Source organism: Bos indicus x Bos taurus, chromosome 16 (genome assembly GCF_003369695.1).
Source record: "Bos indicus x Bos taurus breed Angus x Brahman F1 hybrid chromosome 16, Bos_hybrid_MaternalHap_v2.0, whole genome shotgun sequence".
NCBI classification, from domain to species: Eukaryota; Metazoa; Chordata; class Mammalia; order Artiodactyla; family Bovidae; genus Bos; species Bos indicus x Bos taurus.
Window position 1 is genome coordinate 62,918,153 of NC_040091.1, and position 17,831 is coordinate 62,935,983.

Here is a 17,831-nt window from a genome sequence, read left to right on the forward strand (position 1 = left end):
ACCCCACCCCTAGGAGCTTCAGTTTCCCTGTCTGTATCAGAGGGTTATCACACCTACCTCACAGAGCTGTCATTGGACTAAACGAGATCAGGGCCGGCCCTGGTGTTTGTTCCCATCTTCCTTTCTGACTGTTAACCTCAGAATCCCTCCTGGCATCACACACACAACTGCCCCTTAGATCTGGGCTTCAAATATGATTCCATGGGCTTTTCCACTTAATGTACCTGAAGTCTGGTCACTTTACTCAGACTAACAACACTGCTGCTGCCCCCTCACTTCAGTCGTGTCCAACTCTGTGTGACCCCATAGACAGCAGCCCACCAGGCTCCCCCGTCTCTGGGATTTTCCAGGCAAGAGTACTGGAGTGGGGTGCCATTGCTTTCTCTGAAGACTAACAATGAGGGAGAAATAAAAGTCAATATAAAGCCTAGATTTGCATATAAACAGATAATTCAACTTAGAGAGGAATTTGGGGAGAACAAGGAGGTGACTGGCAGAGGAAGAGCAGATTTGATCCTTGCAAGCCTAAGGCCAAGTTCTTTCTAACCCAGTGCAAACTGCTCATTCTCTTCCCCGGGAATGGAGTAGTCCCAAGCATCACGTTGCTTCCCAAAGTTCATCTCAGAGATGTCTATGAAATTATAAGGAATGCTGATTCCTTGAATTCATAGTGAAGTGAAAGTCATTCAGTCATGTCAACTCTTTGTGACCCCATGGACTATACAGTCCATGGAATTCTCCAGACCAGAGTACTGGAGTGGGTAGCTCTTCCCTTCTCCAGGGGATTTTCCCAACCCAGGGATCGAACCCAGGTCTCCCGCATTGTAGCTGGATTCTTTACCAACTGAGCTATGAAGGAAGCCCAAAAGTACACTAATGCAAATTGGAAATGGGCAAAGGTGAAAATGGCACAGAAGTGCCCCCCCAACCCCTGCAACTGATAATGTGCGGTGACTTGGCCAGGGCAAGCCACCCCTTGCTGTTCCAAGAACCGGGAACAGCTCATGTTGGGTCAGGTGGACAGAGGAGATGGGCTCTGCAATGACAGCTGAGCCGGGTCCGACTGTTACCAGCCAGGGTTCTTGGCCTTCCCCAATCAATAGAAATTCACTGGCAGCCAGACAATTCAGGCACGGCTCAACTGAGGCCGCTGCTGCAGCAGTGGGGAGCAAGAGCAAACAGCAGGTTCCCTTGCTTGCTCGCTCCCTGAGGAGTGGGAGCTGGTTCCTTTGTGAGGGGAGGGTGGAGTGTTGTTGAGGCTTAGGCAGGAGGGGTAGCCTAGGTGTTCTGTCCACCCCTTAGGTGGTGTTGTGTGCAGGGTGCCTGTGCAGTACCCTATTTTTACTCTAGGCTGCTCAAAAGTGGCAGTTGTGTTTTTTGGTCTCTTTGTATCTTTTGAGTACAGAATTTGCCCCAGCTGTGCATGCACACGGTTGAGTCCCACAGTGCCTTTGTGTTTTGTTGCTCAACGTGTATCCAGGTACAAGCATTGCAGCCTTGCTGCAAAGCGTCCCAGGTCCCAGGCTAGGCTCACCATCAACAGGACACAACAGCTTGACATGAGCTGGTGCCAGGGTCCAGCCCCGGCTGATCCAGGGTATCCTGATAAGGGGAGATGGCGTCGGTGACTTAATTTAAATATTCATCAAAGATATAAAGAGTAATAGAATGAGGATAGCTCAGCAGGAAAATTCAGTGGAGAAAAGAGGCTGAGTAGCTTGGTTTACGCGGGAAACCAATAAAACTTCAAGACAAGAAGCTTGCACCACTTACGTAGGCCGCAGGCGTCCTTCCATTCTCCCAAAGGACAGGAGACACTGAGGCCTCCCCGGTCGGATCTTAGAAGCCCAAGCATAATTAGTAAGCATGGCAGGCTCCGCGCTCCAGATGGAGACTCAACCAGAGTTTGAGAGAGAGAGCAACATGGGGAGACCAGTCTTTCAAGGAACTGATCCCAATTCTTTATTTTCCAGAGTCTGTTTTTATACACTGAGATGTTATACAAAAGTCACGTGGGGATAGCAGTCCTGACTTTTATTAAAGTCAGGTGCTTCATACAAATGTATACAGAGGTCTTAGGGGTGTTACATCATCTTCTGGCCAGGGGGGCCTGCTGACAATTTATGACCCTCTCCTTGTGACAGCGGTTAGTCAACACTTATTCCTCCAGGAGTGATTATTCTTAAAACAGACTCCACCTTCCGAAGGTACCAGATAAAGTTACATTCTTATAGGGTGAGGGTGTAGTGGGTTTTAATTAAGGAAAGAATTTACTTAGCCTAAGGTCCAACGTGATTAATATCAAAGGTTAATACTTATTTCTTCTATACATTCATTAATGTGTATAAGGGCAGGGGATGTGGAGACTTAGCAACAAACATTGGCTCAACAAATGAAAAACCCTTCACAAATACAATTTCTAATCAGCCCACTATACTTATACTAATAATTTTCTAACTTCTCTAAAGAACCTGTTTTTAGAAGGTTTAAAGCATCTCGTGCCTCTCACGGTTGGGAGGCTGTGAGCAATCACATGTGGCCGGACAAGCCTGTCAGGCAGGGTAGAGAAACTTCAGAAGAGTTTGTAAGTTGAAACACTCCTGTCACGCCCAGGAATTATTATTAACTGGAGCTCTGAGTTAATTCCTTCTCAGAAAGAGGTGGTAAAGTCAGAGGTGTAGGTGAGAGCACAAAGTAGTAAAGTAGGCAGGCTCTGGTTATCGGGGTAGATGCTCGAGGATTTCCAGGGGGACTCCTGAGGCCCGATCCCGCCTTTGCGTATGTCGAGCCTCCTTCCTCATGACCTTTGCCACGGGCGGAGTGCCTCACGCCGGCCCCCAACAAGCTGGGCCATCACCAGCTGAAGGAAGTTACCATCCTGGAGGCCACTGTTAGAACCAGTCACCAGGCAAACTCAGGCCTTGGATGTGCACCTCTGCCCACACACCGGCAAGCTTCCCCGTGTGTCCTGTGACATTTCCGGAGACAAGCTCTCCCACAAGGCACCCCCCACCCTGAGCACTTCCCTTCCCTCTTCCCCTGACCATACGGCCCTTGCAGACAGGATCGATCTCGTGTTTGGGTTTTATTTTTATTTCACAATAAAATAACATGCTGCAATAGGAAAACGGGGGTTGAATAAGTACATCATTCACATTTAGGAAACCAGCTCCCGTGGTCAACAATAAATAAATATTTAAATGGCGAGGAGTTCCTGGCAGGCGCCAAGAGGTTCCCAGCACTTCAAGAGGTAGCATCTGCTGGAAAGAGGGAGACAGCCAGGCTACCAGCTCCTGTGGATTCTCCAGGAGAGGCAGACACGCAAATGACAATAAATAATAATAGCAACAACACGACAACAGAAATAAAAAATAATGTGCCATGACCATTGTCACAAAACCAACAATATGTTAGGCTTAAATACTTTTCTCCTGGAGGAGCTCCTAGCGCAGAGAGAACAGTGTGGATTCCCTGGGGGCAAGAGGGGCTGCCTGGTTAATTCACCTCCCCAGCCCAGCCGGGGCAGAAGTCCCACCAGGGAATGGGTGTTTGGTGATGCCCTGGGGTGACAAGCAGGTTCTGATTCCCCCTAGTCCTGCTCTTGCCAGCAGCCTCTCTCCACCCCAGTTTCATTCCCAGCTTCTACAGGCTGTCCAAGTTCATCAAGGTCCCTGCCTCATTTCCATGGACACCCCCAGTGAGTACACCCCCGCAATCCACAGGAAAGAAACACAAGGTTCCCCTTCCATCCTGGGGAATCTCTTTTTCCCTGTTCTTCTCCTCCCAAAAATAAAATATTAGCTTCATTTAAACAGGACTTTCTGGAACTGCCATGAGGTTTGTCTCCCAGGAGCTCTTTCTCCCTCATTCCACCCTGCCCAGCATAAGGGCTGGACTAAAGCTGCTCACCAAGAGGCCCCACGTCTTGCTCCAGGCAGCTGAGAGCTAAGAGGCTCTGGGATGGGGCACATCCCAGCAAGAGGCTCTCAGCAGGTCCTGCTCACAGGGGGACCCGGCAGCACACATGGAGTCAGAGGCCCCCGCAAGAGCCCACCAAGAGCACCAAGGCTCATTTCGCATGGGCAAGATGGCCTGTTTTCAGGCCTCTCTACTGATTTGGAGAGGGGCTTGAAAGCCAGTTTTTGAGGTAAATATCTCATTCGGGGTAAGCATCACATTGGTTTTCTGGCCTTGACAAGACTGCCAGGCTGGACACAGAAGTGCTGAGAAGTGCAAGCTAGGGGACCCCCACCACCACCCACCACCACCAGTAGCCCAGAGACAGGTGAGGAGGACAAGATGGGAAGACTCCACATTCATGGCTCCCTTCATGCCCAGGACAGTCTGGAAATTAGGAAAACAGGTCAACCGTTCGACAAGCAAAACTGGCTAACCTGGTTGTCTTTCTCTCCCTCATTTTCAAGTTCCCCTTTATCCATGCATTTTGCAAAGTCCCCTGGGAATATCCCTTGTCCTGTTGAGAATGGCCAGAGCCAATGATGACTCTTGCACCATCATTCTTCCCGCCCTTGAAAGCCCCACACAACCCTTATCTTCAGCCCTGGTCCACAGGTCCTAGAAGTGGGGTGACCCTCTCACGCATGGAATTCAGTCCCAAGGATCTGGAAGTGAGGGTGTCACCGGGTCAGCTTTTTCCTTCGCTGTCCTCTCTTGCTTTGCAGAACCTGCCTCCCCATGGGGACAGCACCTCGGGGGTGGGTGACTCAATCTCTCTGCCCGGCTGGCTCCTTCCAGGCCCTGAGGCTCAGGTGTGCAAGGGCTCAGCTGGGCTGCTGCTGGACGGGGAGGCAGAGGCGGCTGTGGCTTGCGTGGCCAGGTCCCGGTAAGCGGGGGACTTCAGGAAGCGCGGGTAGGAGTCCTTCTCCATCAGGGCTCGCACCTTCCACTGCGCCGCGTCGAAGCACACGGCTGTGGCGGCCTGCAGGTTCGTCCTGGTCAGCTCCCTGGTCTCGTGGTCTATATTCACCTGTGGGAAGCAGGACAAGCATGTGGGTGAATGGGGGGCTCAGAGCCAGGGTGAGGGGGCTGGCAGGCCTGGGAGGACTGGCAGGGGGCAGTGGAAGAAGCACTGGATTCTGAACCAGGAACTGGGGCTCTGCTGAGTTGACCATCAGTGGGCTTTTCAGCTCTGGGCCTGTCCTCCCTTCTACCCTCCTGTCTCTCAGAACAACCCAGGAGATGTTACGAATGGGTACAGATCCACCCTCTTTTCACCTGTTTCTCTGTGACAACCCAGGTTCAAGTCATTGCCACCTCTCTCCTAGGCTAGTGCCAGCACCTGCTATTGGGTCTCTCTCTCCTCCCCTGAACCCCAGGGTCTGTTCTCCACCCAGCAGCAAAGAGAGCCTTATAAAACACAAGTCAGTTTTCTGGCAGTTCTGTTGTTCCCCATCACTCCAAGAAAAGGCCGACACGGGTGCTGAGCCCACAAGGCTACCTGGGCCAGCACCTGGCCGCCTGCCACCTGTGTGACATCACCTCCCACTCTCTCTCACTTCCTGCTCCACACGGGCCCACTTGCTGGCCTGTGATCACAAAGGCACTCTTTGATCTTTGTATTTTCTGTTTCCTGTGTTACATCCTCCAACCCTGTACCCTGGTACTCCCTCTCATAGCCTGCTTTCTTTTTATCAGAGCACAGATCACCCCCTGGAAATATTTATTTAACTGGTTATTGTCATCTTCTCTCACTGGGGTAGAGGCTTTGTGTTCACTGCCATATCCTTGATGACTATAAATGTGCCTTGCATGTAACTGGTGCCCAACATATCTTTATGGGAGAAATAAAAATGCTCAGAAAATAATACAAAATAAGATACAAAGGCAAGCCATTACTTCCTTCTCTCCAAGAGGTGGCGTCATATTCCTTATCAAACACGGTAGAGACCAGAGGGAAGGTTGAAAGGGTCACCAACCACAGACCTGAGTGAGTGAGTCAGGTTATCCTAAAATGACCTGTCTCCGCAGTTGTGTTAAGTATTCTGAGTCTCTAAAAAGGGCTTAGTTTACAAAGGTGGGTGTCGACAGAAGCCAAAACCCCTGCCAACCCCTCCAGTCCCATTGTGACTCTGAGGGTAATGGTACCCAGGGGTGACCTGGAGCCTGGCTTTTTTGATCTCCAGCCTCCTGTGTCAGATAAGGCCACTCTGCTTCTAAACTTGGCCCTTCCCTTACTGGCCCCTGATCATCCCCAGTTCTCAGTGGGGAAGGAGCAGGCAGGGTCTGCAGGATCCCTGGAATGTGTCATGGCTCTGACCTCTTTGGGGGCTTCACTGCAGATGAACTCCTCAAAGATCCGGTGAGCCCGGGATCCCAGCTTGGTAGCGGACCGGAGCTTCTTGAACTCCTCACAGGCCAGCCAGAACTCCAGGTTCTCCTCGCTGAACTCTGTCTTCAGGAAGGCGTGGAAGGCGGCCACTCCATCTGGGGTTGCAGGGAGAGAGGAAGAGACAGGTCAGACAGCGGGGACAGCCAGCCGGGAATAAAAGAAGAAAAGACAGCAATTGTAGTTAATGGCTCTATTTTGGGGATGTAATTTTCTCAAACAAGGACCTGCCTTTGTATTCTGGATAGAGGCTGACACACTAGGGGATTATTACTACTATTACTATTATTTTGCCCATGTTCTCAGCATCCTCAGGCTGGCTCTGCGGCACATGGGTACCCATGTGCCACCCGTGTGCCACCCACAGACAGACACAACAGACACAACTCACTTTTACTGCTCAGCAGCAAGTCAAATGACTCTTTCCATCCCAGCACATCTTCTGAGAAGTTTTTGCTAAAAAAAGGGGGAGGGGGCAAGATTTTAATTTTAAAAACAACAACAAACTAATACACAGCACAAATCCTAGCCAGAACTCTGAAGTTGTATAATTCACACGGAGGCTTGCTCAGTAAAATTACCGGAGCTGACTCCTCAAACTCCCCAACTTTTTGCTGAGGTTTAGGGAAATGGTTGTGTCTAGTAACCAGAAACCCAAGCAGGGACCTTCCGGCCCTCAGTAAATATCTAAGACTGTGTTTTTGCTGTCCAAAATTCCTCCGATTCCCCTCTCAGTTTGTTTTGTACACTTTCCCAAGGAAATAAGGGTCTCCTGAATAGAGATTATGCCTACCCACAACCCCAGAGACCAGCACAGCACCTGGCACAGTTGATGGTCAATATAACACGGCTTCCCGGTAAACTGCACGCAAGTAGCAGCAGAGTCCAGTGGCCTTGGGCCCTGCCCTTGCCCTGGTCACACACGCAATGGCATCTCCAGATGGGAGAATCCGGTAACTAGACATTCCAACCCTGGGTATCTTCATTTGTTGGTGGACTTAGAAGGCTGGAGCCATCCACCCAGTCACCCATGAGCCAGCCAGCCACAGCAGACCAGCAAGAAGTTCCATTACAATCTCTAGGAAGAGGTCGCCAAGGTCCACGATGGTATGTCCTAATGTCTCCTAGTATTTTCCTTCTCAGGGCTCCCTTCCTAAATCTGGCTCCTTCCCTCTAGGGGCTCCGGGCTGGTCGGCGGGACTTACCCTTCTTTGCTGTGTTTACTGCCCCACTCGAACTTGCCAACACTCCCGGTATCAGAGCCCAGTTCTGACTTATGAAGAAAGATCCCCAGCCGTGTCTTGAATTCTTTGGCTCTGGAAGGCAAAGCATGAGTTCATGAGGATTCTCTCCTTGCTCAGCCAGGGCAGAGAGATCCATGAAGCCCCAGAAGAGCACAGGTTTGTGCCACCCAAATTCCAAGCCTGAGTGTTTCTGGGAACCCATAGCTGTTCCCAGGGCTTACACTTCACCTCTCTCATCAGTATCATGAGCCCAGAAACAATTAAAGCAATATTTGAGCCGTGACTTGACTGTCTTACAGTTTGGGGGTTTGCAGTATAGCACATATGGGCTTTTTCCCCACTTAGGTCACGCTTTTTGTGCCTGTTGACTTAGCAGAAGGTAATTCAGTACTCTCTAGGCTTGTCACAAATATTTTCGGAGCTGTGTGGAAGCTGATTTCTGCCTTCATCTTTACTTTTTCCTTCCCAGCCACCGACTCCAGCAAGGATTGGAGTGGGTGTATAGCTCCCTGGGAAGTGGGGACGTCCCTCGCTGAGGGCCTGAAAAACAGTTCCCTGTATTTCCAGGATCAGAGGAGGCCATGCCCTTAGATCTGTAACTCAGAATGAAAACCAAGTGCTTAAGAAACTAGGGAAGACTCAGTTTTGCCTGGTGATGCCACTACAGTCTTCCTGCAGTAGAACTGCCACTTGGCAGAGGAATGATGGGGAATGGCAGTAAACAGTGGTCCCCCTGCTTCCCTTGGCTTTGCCTTCTCTGTTCCCGTCACCCATCCTTCCCTGAGACTCTAAGAGAGGCATCTGAGAACGTGGAACCAATTTGACCTCTACCTCTGAAGTCATTTTCATCCTGTTCTCCAGACCACACAGGTCTGCAAGCTTTCTGCTTCACTCCCTAAGGTTGGTGGGACTTCTTCTTTCCCCAGGCATCTGGAGAAGCTGCTCTTACCTCTCCAGGCAGGAGGTGGGGAAGGCGGCCAGGGTCCGACACATGGCTACGGATGCAGGGCAGCACGTCTTGGGGACGATGGTAGCGGGCTCCAGCGGGCACCGCAGAACGCGAATACAGATGAAAGGCGGCCAGCGCCTGTCTGGGTTTACTCCTCAGGAGTCGCGGAGCCAGCAGCTTTTATTCCCTTGTAGGGGGCGGAGAGGCTGCGCGCTGCCGACCAATCGGAGAGCGATACTGAGAGCGGGCGAAGGCGGAGGCGGGGCCTGGAGCTCGACGGGGCGGGGCGCCCGACCCAGGATGCGCCCTCGCCGGGTGCAACCTTCGCCCCGCGGGGGTGCTCACGGGGCTGCCCCCTCCTCCGAGCGGCCGCCGGCGTGGGGAGGAGAAGCGGCAGAGAAGTCACACCGAGATGAGACGCGCGCACCCAGTTTAGTAGGGAAAAAAAAAAAAAAAACCGCCGGCCGCTAGTAAAAGCAGGAAACCAACTCAGCAATGCCAGGAGAATTTGCGTGGGGGTGGTGGATGAGGGGAGTACATCTGATGTCGATCACAGCTCCAGCCTGAGCCTGTTCGGCCCTAACGACCCGAGCATACGGTGCAAGCCCGACAGCACAGCATCATGGTAATACTGATAACTTCCATTTACTGTATTCTTACCCAGATGGCCTCGGGTCAACCAAATAAGCCCCTTTGTCGTCATCACCTCATTTTATAGACGGAGAAACTTGAGTCAGAACGTTAAAAAGACTTGCTCAAGATCAGAGTTAGAAAGAGCAGACAAAAAGTGTGTGTGTTTGTGGGGAGGTGGGTGCTGGCTTTATTGAGCATCTACTATGTACTTATTACTAAGACTCAGGTTGAATGATTTGCTCAAAGTCACACAGTGAGTGTTCTCCCGGAATTCAAATATGAACTTACCATACTTTTTCTGCTGGTCCTCTTCAAATCCCAACACTTCGGTAACTAATGAATGATCCTGCCTTTAAGCAGTTGTTAGCTAGTTCAGCATCTTCATCTCTGAGATACAGGTAATAAATGCCCTGCCTCTCTCCCCAGTTTCCCCATTTTCTGATACTTCCCTTTGGGATTGCTATTAAGAGGCTGCACCTGAGGGCTTCCCCGATGGCTCAGTGGTAAAGAATCCACCTGCAATGCAATGCAAAAGAGCCTGCACCTGAGTGTAAGATCCACATTTTTCAGTTTCAAATCTGGGCTCTTCCATTTACTGGTGGGAGACCTTAGGCAGGCTTCTTAACCATTCCATGCCTCTGTTTCCTTGCCTCTAGAATAAATCATGTACTTATTTCATAAAGTTGTTGTGAGGACTAAATACATTTAATTCTTAGTTTGAATTCTCTAGGAAACAGGAAACTCGGTTCCTCTGAGGCAGAGACTCGCTGGGGAGAGTTCTGGGAACTAAGAGGGTGGGAGGGAAACAGGGCCGGGCAGAGGGAGGAAGCAAATGCCAAAGTGGGTCCCAGGGGATGCTCTGGAGTGGGATGGCCCTTCTGAGAAGTCCCCCACTGAAGCAAGGGGCAGGCCTTTGCACCCCATGTCACCGGTTCATTGGACTACCTCATTTTAAACCATGCATTTCCCTCTGTCAAGGCAGCAACTGAGAGAGACTGCTGTGACTACAGCAGCCAGCACACTGGGGAATGGGGGTCTGGTCCCAGAAGGAAATCTGGGAGATGCAGCACCTGTGACCACACCCAGAAGGTGCTTGGGACAGCACTCAACTCATAGTCAGCACTCAGTCAGTCTTCACTCTCATATTTACTTAGTAGGGATACAAAGGTTGCTAGACAAAAAGGATAAGCCTCAATAGCACATTTTTTGTGACTCTGGGAGTTTAGGTGTTTATTTCACAAGGGGCATTTGAGAGTTGCTATTTCTCAATGAGGCCTGGAAGTAAAGGGTCGGAAGAGAGAGGACACAGAAGAGATCTCCCCTGATAGAACCCATGAGAAGGCCCAGAAAAGCCGGTCAGGGAGGGAAAGGCGAAAAACCACAGAGGGGAAGGGGAAGGAAGGCTGTGAAACAAGGCATGACTACAGGAAATGATGCCCAAATCAGAACCACGTGGGGGATCTTCTGTCAGAGCAGTTTCCTTTTTTAAGGCAGTGCCTGCGGGAGCTGACCCAGGAAGTCAAAAGCTGATGCACTCTGAAACCAGAGCTGAGCCCTCCCCAGCCCCCCAGCCCATTAGAGGCTTGGTTCATGGAGCGCAGGGGTAGAGGCAGCAGTGCCATCTTAGGTGCCAGATCCACCTGCACCCGGGCTCGCCCACCTTGGCTCTTGTTCTGCCTTTCTCACAAGTCTGGGGCCGGACTGGTGTGGGGCAGGGTGATGAGCAAGGCGTGGGAGGAGGCCACGGAAGGAGGCCTTTTTGAACGTCTGCTGCTCAGCGCGGTCCTTGGTCCACACGATGACGCATTAACTGGGAGATGGCTATTTTTTCACCTGGTGCCGCCCCTGTCCCAGTGCACACTTATCACACAGCTGCCGAATGGGGACGTGGGTGGTGTCTGGGATAGCTTTTCTCCAAGCAATAAAGGTGCGTTTACGGATGGATTGAACCCTCGGTCTTATCCTTGGTAGTGCCACGCTGGAATCAGCCTGGATATGGCCACATGACAACAAGAATAGTGGTTAGGCAGAAAACCTCTTCAAACCTTCCTGTTCTTTCTGTATCCCCATGAATAGGCCAAAGGAGCTTTTAAGTGTCCGTTCTGCAGACAACAAAACAGCAGTGGGTAAGACACTTAGTTAAGGGCACTGGAGCTGAAAACAGCTGCACCCTGGGCCCGGTGTCCATATTCCTGAGCTAGTACTTTTTCATTCAGCAAAGAAAGTGAAAGAGACAAAGGGATTGATGCATGGTGCGCAGAGGGGCGAATCCAGGAGCACAAAGCTCCCTGCTCAAGATGAAGAGCCCTCTCCTAGCTCGACCTGCCTCCGGTTGCCATGGTTACCCCTTCAGTTTCCAGGCAGAAAGTTTTTGAAGTTCACGGTTTATCCCAAATTCTCTTCACAGCAGGTAAGTCGGTTCATGTCTGCAATTTCAGTAATGACTAAACAGTTGCTGTCAATCCAGCAAGTTGAGCTCGCCTGTGAATTGCACTGGCTTTAACAGAACCTGACCTCATTTTTGCCCCGTGAGCCCAGAGCAGATGCACTCTCTTTAATGGAGACTGCACAGACACAGCTCTGTACCTGGGTCACTTGCGGTCAGGACTCAACATCCGCAAGGCCCCAGCCACGTGGCCCTCCATCTCTTTCAGCTCTCCCTGACCATTCTTTCCAAGGCAACTGAGGTCGAGACAGGACCTTTGTCTACTGGAAGTGGTTAGAGGAAATGAAAACACTTTCTTGATTTCTGAAGGACTCTCCAATCCCAGTTTTTTCAAACTTTTCATTTTGTATTACGGTATAGCCGATTAATGATGTTGTGGTAATTTCAGGTGAACAGCAAAGGGACTCAGCCATACATGTACATGGATCCATTCTACCCCAACCACCACCACCCCCGCACACACCCATCTAGGCTGCCACGTAACACTGAGCAGAGTTCCATTTGCTGTACAGTAGGTCCTTGCTGGTTATCCATTTTAAATACAGCAGTGTGTACATGACCTTCCCGAGCTCCCTAACTATCCCTTCCCCCCTGGCAACCGTAAGTTCCTCTTCTGAGTCTGAGTCTCGTTCTTATTTGTAAGTAAGTTCACTTGTATCATTTCTTGTTTCGGATTCCACATATAAGGGATGTCATAGGATATTTCTCATCTCACTGACTTCACTCAGGATGACAGTCTAGATCCATCCATGTTGCTGCAAATGGTATTATGTCATTCCTTTTAATGACTGAGGCCAGTTCTCACTTTCAAATTTATTTTCAGTAAACTAATCTACACCCTGGCAAATCACACAAGGTTCAATGGCATTAAGGGGAAAACTAGACTCTCTACTTTCTTCTTTGTCTTGTGTTTCTTCTCTTTGCCAGGGTCTACCTAAAAATGGTTGCATCGTCCATGGCAAAACAGGACATCTTATGGCATGCTTTACATGTGCAAAGAAGTTAAAAAAAAGGAATAAGCCCTGTCCAGTATGTAGGCAACCAATTCAAATGATTGTGCTAACTTATTTCCCCTAGTTGAACTACCTGTAAAAACAGAATTATATATTATAAGCCTAAAAATTTAGACATGAAATTTATTTTTATTTTTTTAGCTGTATCAAAGCAAGATAATACCTTACATGTAGATTTCTCCCAATAGCAATTATTCCTTTTAGGAAAATGCCTATTCTGTTCCTATTTTATATTTGGCTTTCAGTGTATTTTAGATTGGATTTAGTACCTTTCATGTAAAAAAAAAAAAAAAAAAAGACCTTCCCTGGTGGCTCAGACAGTAAAGCGTCTGCCTACAATGCGGGAGAGCTGGGTTCGATCCCTGGGTTGGGAAGATCCCCTGGAGAAGGAAATGGTAACCCACTCCAGTATTCTTGCCTGGAAAATCCCATGGACGGAGGAGCTTGGTTGGCTACTGTCCATGGGGTTGCAAAGAGTCGGACACGACTGAGCGACTTCACTAATTTACACAGATTGAGATACAGCTAGCATATAGTAAATGCACAGATCTTAAGTGTTCAGCTCAATGAGTTTTGATGAATGTAGACACCCACGTAGCCATCATACACCATGCCAGCTTGCCAGATGGCATTTTACCTAAGAGCCAATCAAGCTATGGAATACTTCCATCATCCTAGAAACCTTCATGCTCCTTCCAGCCAACCTCCCACCACACCCCACATCAGAGGCAAACACTAGTCTGAGTTCTACAATGATGGGACTTGTGTTCACTTGAGTTTGTTTGTTATTTTTGAGGCTGAGCTCAAGTGCTCTCTCGTCTCTGGAACTTGCTCCTCCCTATATTGCCCTGAACTCAGAATTGATTCCCAGTCTGGTTGTTTGCTCTGTGAGCTCCTAGAGGGCAAGGATCATGGTCTTGGTCCTCTTTTTATCTTCAGCCCCTGGCAGCATGCCCAGTTTGGTGTGTATTCTATGAATGTTGGCTGACTGGCTTCTGTTTCAACAAAGGTCATGATAGCTAACGTTTACTGAACACTGCCTGTGTGCCAGGCTCTGTTCTGTGCTTTCTTTCCCCTGAACTACCTTTCAGTTCTCATAATTACCCCATAAGGCAGGTTCTGTCTTGTCCTCATTTTACATTTGAGTAAACCCTGGCAGAGGTGGGTAAAGTCACTTACTGCCATCACACAGCTAGCGAGTGGTCAAGCTGGGTTTTGCTCTCAGCTCAAGTCCAGAGCCTGAGTTCCTAACATACAGCATCCCGTCTGTGTGTGATGTTTTCTGGAGCTCAGACTTCATCACTGTGAGATGAATGAAGCAGAGGCTTGGGAAGACATTACCCTTCGTCTTCTGCCTTCCATAGATTTCTCTCCTGTATCCTCCTCCTACCCCTCTTCCTTGCTCCCCATCCCTCCCACCATTCACACTTCCCATTTTCTTTTGTTTTTTGCCCTCGGCTGTGTGTCATCGCTGGCTCTGGACTTGTCTGCTTCTTCTGTCCTTTTTGCGTGTGCGATTCCCATGTGTGACTGCCGAGGTCCCTTTCTCTGCTAAAGTCCCTCAGCTAACATCTGGGCTTTTATAATCTTTTCAGGAAAACTCATTTCAGCTGCTTTGCCCCACCTCCCTTCCCAGCGATGCCTCCCCAGCCCTCTGTGCTCATGAGGACCCTGGCTCCTACCTTGGAAAGAACCCAGGGGCGGCTTTCAAGGGAGGCAGATCTCCAGTTCCCATCTGGGCTATGTGGGGCTTGGGGAGGCCTTTGTTCCTCTTCACCCTCCTGCTGGTAGATGGAGCCCCCAGTAGATGTTTTCTCATGATTGCATTCGGCCCGTGGCCCTTCACAGGCCCTGCGCTTGCCGTTGTGTGGTGTGCTGCACTCAGATGGGCCTGCCTGCCTGGCTGTGATGATTTGCTTTACCCCACACTTCTACCAGACTGCCTGCCTGTCCCTGAATCCTGCATGCTCTCAGTGCCCGGGGTCCCCCTGCAGTGTGCTGTTCTAGACCCCTCCCTGTGGTGCCTGTGCTTGCGTGTTGATGCGTTCCCTAAAGCACCAAATAAATCAGTGGCCATAGATGAGCCCCATCTCACCCTACTACTACCAGTTCCAAACTAGGAGGGTTCCTTAAGCACCCTGGGATTCTGTCTTCCTCTTTATCACCCTCCCCCTTTGCACTTTCGTCACGTGTCATTTTTTTTCTGAGAGCATCTCACTTCCACTCACTGAATCTTAGAAACAAAGTTTTATCAAAATCCAGATTGTTCTCACTTGATAATTTTCCAAGGCCTTAAGAAACCACTTAGAATAAAAGATTTGTTGTTTGTTGCTGTTTAGTCACTTTGCAACCCATGGACTGCAGCGTGCCAGGCTCCTCTGTCCTCCACGGTCTCCCGGAGTTTGCTCAAATTCATGTCCATTGAGTCAGTGATGCTACCTAACCATCTATTCTCTGCCACCCCTTTTTGCCTTCAATTTTTTGCCTTCTACTTTTGCCCTCAATCTTTCCCAGCATCAGGGTCTTTTCCAATTGTCAGCTCTTTGCATCAGGTGGCTAAAGGATTGGAGCTTCAGCTTTAGCATCAGTCCTTCCAATGAATATTCAGGGTTGCTATCCCTCAGGATTGACTGCTTTGTTCTCCTTGCAGTCCAAAGGACTCAAAAGTCCCCTCCAGCACCACAGTTTGAAAGTATCAATTCTTCAGTGCTCAGCCTTCTTTATAGTCCAACTCTCACATCTGTACATGACTACTGGAAAAACCATAGCTTTGGCTACACAGACCTCTGTGGGCAAAATGATGTCTCTGCTTTTTAATATGCTGTATAGGTTGGTCATAGCTTTACTTCCAAGGATCATGGCTGCAGTCACCATCTGCAGTGATTTTGGAGCCCAAGAATATAAAATCTGTCACGATTTCCATTGTTTCCCCATCTATTTGGCCTGAAGTGATGAGAGCAGATGCCATGATCTTAGTTTTCTAAATGTTGAGTTTCAAACCAGCTTTTCACTCTCCTCTTTCACTCTCGTCAAGAGGCTCTTTAGTTCCTCTTCACTTTCTGCCATTAGAGTAGTATCATCTGAATAATAAAAGATTTGAGGATGGAAAAAAGTGAAGCCTGGGATTTGCAAATGGCTGAAAAGGGAGGTTTATACTTCCAATTCCCTGTTCTTTTCTGGGCTGAGGAGTGAAGACTTGGATTCCAGACCTGCGATGTGAGGCAGGTACTGCCCGCTGGCTTGTGCATCACTGCAGGCAGGAAACAAGCACCGAGAGAATCTGACAGATGCCTGGTTGGGGAGGAGAGGGGGGTCCTGACCAACTGGCTCCCTCTATTGTATCCTCCATCCAGGACAACCACACTGCTGATAGGTAATGTTCTGGGCAAGAAGAAGGTGCCCTGCTGTCTGGGAAGACTCTGCAAACAGCCTGCATGAAACCCTATTTTACTCTCAAATCGTGATTGTGTGAGTCTTCCCTCCAGGGAAGATCCCCTGGAGGAAGGCATAGCAACCAACTCTGGTATTCTTGCCTGGAGAATCCCCATGGATAGAGGAGTCTGGTGGGCTACAGTCCATGGGGTTGCAAAGAGTCAGACACGACTGAGCAACTAAGCACAGCACGCAGGCCACAGATGATACACAAGGACCGCTCACACAGCAAGCCCCGGCATGTGAATGTCTCAGGCACGTGCAGAGATGTCAGGTCAGAGCTGCAGCAGGGGGCTGTGTGTGTTGGGGTGGGGGGGGGAGCGGGGGGGGATGCGGTGTGTGTGTGTGGAGGGGCAGAGGACTGAAAGACTCCCATAGACAAGTAGCAGCTTAACTGCCAGCCCACCCACCCTCATCTCTCAGGAAAGCTCAGCACACCAGACTCTCCCTGGTTCTAGGGACACTGTGCGTGCTCTCCTCGGTTGGAAAGCTGCCTTTGAGACATGGGTGCTCCCCTCAGACACTACCTCAGGGTGGCCTGGAACCTTGGACTTGTGCCTAGGGCAGTGTCCAGCCTAATATAGGTATAGTCGTGAAATGCTGGATGGGGAAGGGAGGAATGCATCCCCCGCTGGACTTGGTGGATGTCTCGGAGATCCACTGTCAACCCAGCCTCCCCAGGCTTTTGGGATCACAAGCATTCTTGGCTGAACTTCAACCAGAAGACTTTCTGGAAATGGGTCATAGACAGGCTGGCTTACACAATGATATTTATTATTATGCGCCTCCCAAATGTGACCCCTCTGGGGCTTGTAGAATCCCCTAGTGCAGAAAAACCAGCCCAAAGTTGGGGAATGTCTGGCCGACATCAGTGATTCAGAGCCCAGCTTGAGCTGGAAACAGGGCACCAAACACACAGAGGCGTGCCATGTCATGCCATCCCTCTGAAGGTCTTCAGTGAGGAAAGCCACTGCACACTCCATCCCCTTCCCCCGCTCCTAGATGTTCCAGAGAGGCAGGTGCTAGGGAGGTGCTGGGTTTGGTAGGAAGAACGGATTTCAGCTGGTTGCAGCCGCGGCTAACACCTGACTTTTTCTTGACGGGAGGGATGTGCCATTTGCAGAGCTCTCCATGACCCAGTGGTTTTCCCATGCAGGAGACCGGGTTCGATCCCTGGGTTGGAAAGCTCCCCTGGAGGAGAACTGCCTCCGGTATTCTTGCTTGGAGAATCCCCATGGATAGAGGAGGCTGGCAGGCTACAGTCCATGGGGTCGCAAAGAGTCGGACATGACTGAGCCACCAAGCACAGCACGCAGGCCACAGACATGCACAAGGACCGCTCACCCAGCAAGCCCTGGCATGTGAATGTCTCAGGCACGTGCAGAGAAGTCAGGTCAGAGCTACAGCGGGGGGTTGCCATCTCCTGGGAGTCAGGGAACCTGCCTTCCTTTGAGTCACTGTCCCCGAACCCCATTTCCATAGGGAGAGTGGGGGTGGGGTGGGGCAGGGAGGGCTGATACAGGAGCTCAGAGGAAAAGCAATCTTGTAGCCAAGTGGGAGGCTTGACAAAGCATCAACACTGGCTGTGAGCACTGTAACAAGTTGGGAGGAAACGTGCCTCTTACACTGTGCCTGCGGCCCCCATGCACGGAGGGAGGAACTGGCGGGCTGTGTGAGCCGCTGGAGACTGGGGCCGGCAGTGGCAGGGTGGGAGGGAGGGAGGGGGGAGCCGAGGGAACAGGTGGTCCTTCCACAAGCTCCCCGGCCG

General features: G+C 50.3%; 1 protein-coding gene across 1 annotated transcript; it reads right to left on the reverse strand.

Annotated features, from left to right (window-relative positions):
• Positions 1-3,066: 3,066 nt before the first annotated feature.
• On the reverse strand, positions 3,067-8,704 carry RGS16 (regulator of G protein signaling 16). Its single transcript, XM_027565514.1, has 5 exons — positions 8,540-8,704; positions 7,552-7,662; positions 6,738-6,802; positions 6,278-6,444; positions 3,067-4,987 (listed from the first exon to the last, which is right to left on the reverse strand). The coding sequence occupies exons 1-5, from the start codon at positions 8,581-8,583 to the stop codon at positions 4,766-4,768; spliced, it is 609 nt and encodes a 202-aa protein (XP_027421315.1). The 5' UTR covers positions 8,584-8,704; the 3' UTR covers positions 3,067-4,765.
• Between the last annotated feature and the right edge of the window lie 9,127 nt (positions 8,705-17,831).